The sequence below is a fragment of the Coregonus clupeaformis genome, unplaced genomic scaffold (assembly GCF_020615455.1).
Source record: "Coregonus clupeaformis isolate EN_2021a unplaced genomic scaffold, ASM2061545v1 scaf4754, whole genome shotgun sequence".
NCBI classification, from domain to species: Eukaryota; Metazoa; Chordata; class Actinopteri; order Salmoniformes; family Salmonidae; genus Coregonus; species Coregonus clupeaformis.
In genome coordinates this window covers 10,001-13,854 of record NW_025538208.1, presented here as the reverse complement: position 1 = coordinate 13,854, position 3,854 = coordinate 10,001, and the positions used below count along the sequence as shown (strand labels likewise).

The window sequence follows — 3,854 nt, the reverse complement described above, 5'->3', positions numbered from 1 at the left end:
TCTGCATGAGTCTCTCAGCAGCACTGCAACATGGGACTTTCAAAGTAAGTTGGCATGCATGTTTTTTCTGGACTGCATGCAAGGCTATTATTACACACAACTAATAGTGTCAATTATTCATCTGAACACAATTCTTGTTACTATTCGGCCTATATTATCACTCGCTTTTTTTCCCTCCTTTGTAAAGCATTTTACTGTGTTACTATATAGTTCAAAGGAAGTGGATGATGCCAGATGGTTGTGTATATACACACACAAACATTGAAGCTAGACTTCAGGCAACTAAAAGGTGCAATACGTAGCTTTTAGACGTGTTAGTGAACAACATACATGGTGGCTAATGTAGAGGTGCGTGTATACATGGAACAATTGTGCCTTTTTGATGGAAATATGGAGGTGGCTCTTAAAAAGAGCCTTTGGGGGATATTCGAAGTTCAGGTCATCCTCATTTATGCGCGCTCTCCAATACGGCGGGCCAGCTGGATGTCCTTGGGCATGATGGTCACCCGCTTGGCGTGGATGGCGCACAGGTTGGTGTCCTCGAACAGGCCGACCAGGTAAGCCTCTCGCTAGCCTCCTGTAGGGCCATCACGGCAGGAGCTCTGGAAGCGCAGGTCGGTCTTGAAGTCCTGGGCGATTTCTCGCACCAGGCGCTGGAAGGGCAGTTTACGGATGAGTAGCTCAGTGGACTTCTGGTAACGACGGATCTCTCTCAGAGCCACGTGCCGGGCCTGTAACGGTGAGGCTTCTTCACACCGCCGTGGCCGGGCACTCTTGCGAGCAGCCTTAGTGGCGAGCTGCTTCCTGGGGGCTTTGCCACCGGTGGATTTGCGTAGCGGTTTGCTTGGTTCTGGCCACGGCGCTGCTCTGACAGTCGGGAGTATAGCCTGAAATGCCTATGTGAAGTTTATAAAGCCGCAGTGGCGCCCTGCTGATTGGACACCATCTCCCCACCACCCCGATTGGCCGTTCGCGAGGCCTCCTCCGTTGGCCATTGACGGGAGGCCCGGCCTCTCAAAACTCAAACTCCCGTGCGCTTGCGCAATAGGACGCCGCCGGCCCTTTACGCCGCAATAATAGTCGCCAAAGTCAAGAGTGACAGCTTATAGGCACGATCATCTAATGCTAGCCTGCTTGGCAAATGAGGCCAAGTAGGTGTTGTTGTTCGTGCAAGGCCTCATGTGGGCACAGAATGTCGAAATAGTTGTGTATACACCCACTCAATGTATTGCGGTCATAGAAAGGTACTTTGCGCTTTTGGAGAGCTAGGTGGTTGGCTCTTAAAAGAGCCTTTTGGGGGTTGAGTAGTCAAGTTGAAGTCGCAGTAGCGAATTTACTTGGCTTTGACTGCCTTCTCGGTCTTCTTGGGGAGTAGGACTGCCTGGATGTTGGGCAGCACACCACCCTGAGCGATGGTCACACCGCGCGAGCAGTTTGTTCAGCTCCTCGTCGTTACGGACGGCCAGTTGTAGGTGACGGGGGATGATACGAGGTCTTCTTGTTGTCACGGGCAGCGTTGCCGCCAACTCCAGGATCTCAGCAGTCAGGTACTCGAAGTACGGCGGCCAGGTAGACTGGTGCGCAGCGCCCACACGCTCGCGAAGTTGCTTTTGCGCAGCAGCCTGTGCACACGGCCCACGGGAACTGGAGGCCGGCACGGGATGAACGGGTCTTTGCCTTCGCCCTGGCCTTGCCCGTTTGCTCTTCCGCATATTGGTAGCGAGAAAGTCACAGAAAGTCGAATGAGCCGCTCGCCACTTCGAGGCAGTACATATACTCGCCACAAGAGGCAACGACGCCACCGGCCGGTGTGGTCCTTATCCAATTGGAGCGAGGGACAGACAGATGGACAGACAGACAGCTCCTAAGCCGGTTCCCACCCACAGGCAAGCGAGTGAGAGGCTACTTTGTTTCCTCCGACTTTGTTACTTTGTGTCATTTCGCTGTGAGCGCCAAAATGTCCGAAATGACATCCACATTATTTACCTCCAAATGGGAAACAAACAGCTGGTGAGGGTGCACTCTTGAGTTTGAAATCGAAGCCACTATAGTATTGTTATTGTTATTACATGGCACTTGTAACACATCACAGCAGCCTGCCTCTGAACGGGAATAGCCCAGTGGCTCATATATAAAAATGGCTGTTGAGGGTGCACTCGTGAGTTTCACTCGAAGCCACTATAGTATTGTTATTGTTATTACATGGCACTTGTAACACATCACAGCAGCCTGCCTCTGAACGGGAATAGCCCAGTGGCTCATATATAAAAATGGCTGGTGAGGGTGCACTCGTGAGGTCGAATTTCTGAGCCATTTGGCCCTCTATTATATGCCTTCTCCCTTCGCACACACCCAGAGTGGGACAATGTTGTGTGCGTAAAGTAGCCTAGTGTGCGTAATTTCTTTTCCACGACAGGTAGTACATGGAAATCAATGCGCTTTCTATGGAAAGAGGTGGGTGGCTCTTAAAAGAGCCTTTTGTGGTACAACATGTGTCGAGTAGAACACTGTTTGTAATAGGTTTACTTCTTCTTGGGGGCTGCCTTCTTGGCCGGCGCTTGGGCTCGGCGGCTTTGGGCTTGGCTGCCTTTGTAGCCTTCTTGGGGCTCTTGGCTGCCTTCTTGAACGCTGCTGCGGGCTTTTTTCACCTTCTTGGGGCTCTTGGCGGCCTTTTTGGGTGTAGCGGGCTTCTGGCCTTCTTGGGGGACTTCTTGTGCGGCGACGGCCTTCTTGGCTGCTACCTTCTTGGCTTCTTCGCGCGGCTTCTTGGCGGCCACCTTCTTTACTTTGGGGTTCTGCGGTTTTCTTGGCGGGCTTCTTCGCCTCGACGGCTTTCTTGTTGAGCTTGAAGGAACCGGATGCACCGGTGCCCTTGGTCTGACCAGGGTACCTGCGTGACGAGGCTCTTGACTGCGATCTTGACGCGAGTTGTTCTTCTCACGTCGAGCCGCCTGCCGCCAGCGTCTTCTTTGAGTGCGGCCAGGGACACGCCGGCTCCTCTCCTTGAAGCGGTCACAGCCTTGACGATGAGCTCGCCACTTGCTGGGTCCCGCTTTCTTGGCCTTGGCTGCTGCCTTCTTCTTGGGTGCCTTTGCCGCGCCGGGCGGCGGGTGCTGGTGCGGACTTCTGCCATGTCTGTCTGTCGTTTGGTCCGCTACACACACACACACGGTCTGCGAGGAGTAGTTTGCTGTAGACGCTGTTCTGCGCTATTGAAGCTCCACACCGAGCAGGGGCTGGCCTTAAACGCGACATGAGAACCATGTAGACTCAAGCCAACCAGCTCGGCTTCTCTGGGCTGGCCAAATGCTCTTTCACTTGTGTTTTCTGTTCGCCTATATTGGCCCAAAAGTCACCGACGGAGCCGTGTTTTTGCTCCAAAGCTAACGGCCCAGCGAGCAGACTTGTCTCCGTTCAGAATAAAGTCATGTGGGCCGCGGAAGGGCTGTGCATTTGTTGCGACTCGCTCAAAATCTCACCGTTGGACTGTCGGGTGGAGCGGTGCGCACTGGTTTTCCTGTGCTATTTGTCTCCTAAATGGGCTGAAGTGCATCCGATTGCCAGCAGCACTTGTTGTGTAGTGAGCCGAGATGTCTGGGCAAGGGAATCAAATGGTTTGGGGTCCCCTGTTGTGGTCCAGGGTGTTTTAAAGAAGTGCTCTTTGGGGACCTTAAAACACATACACCTGTGAGGCCTGGCTGAGACGAGAGTTGTACTTCAAGTTTCAAGTTGTATTCGGTCGTATGTACAGGATCCACATGGTATAAACTGTCCTACGACATGCTTACTTGCACTGTGTGTGTATTAGTACTTTTTGTGCACTGGCAGTGTGTGTGTTGTTGTTGTATTTGTAG

General features: G+C 52.7%; 1 protein-coding gene and 1 pseudogene across 1 annotated transcript; both read right to left on the bottom strand.

Moving 5' to 3' along the window:
* Nucleotides 1–449: 449 nt before the first annotated feature.
* On the bottom strand, nt 450–1,712 carry LOC123490774 (annotated as a pseudogene).
* Nucleotides 1,713–2,522: 810 nt separating this feature from the next.
* On the bottom strand, nt 2,523–3,133 carry LOC123490775 (histone H1-like). Its single transcript, XM_045220650.1, has 2 exons — nt 2,891–3,133; nt 2,523–2,795 (listed from the first exon to the last, which is right to left on the bottom strand). The coding sequence occupies exons 1-2, from the start codon at nt 3,131–3,133 to the stop codon at nt 2,523–2,525; spliced, it is 516 nt and encodes a 171-aa protein (XP_045076585.1).
* Between the last annotated feature and the right edge of the window lie 721 nt (nt 3,134–3,854).

Coding starts and splice junctions, on each gene's coding strand:
- LOC123490775 (XM_045220650.1), bottom strand. CDS start 3,133: ATGGCAGAAGTCCGCACCAGCACCCGCCGCCCGGCGCGGCAAAGGCAC. Junction 2,796..2,890: donor TCAAGAGCCTCGTCACGCAG/GTACCCTGGTCA, acceptor AGAAAACCGCAG/AACCCCAAAGTAAAGAAGGT.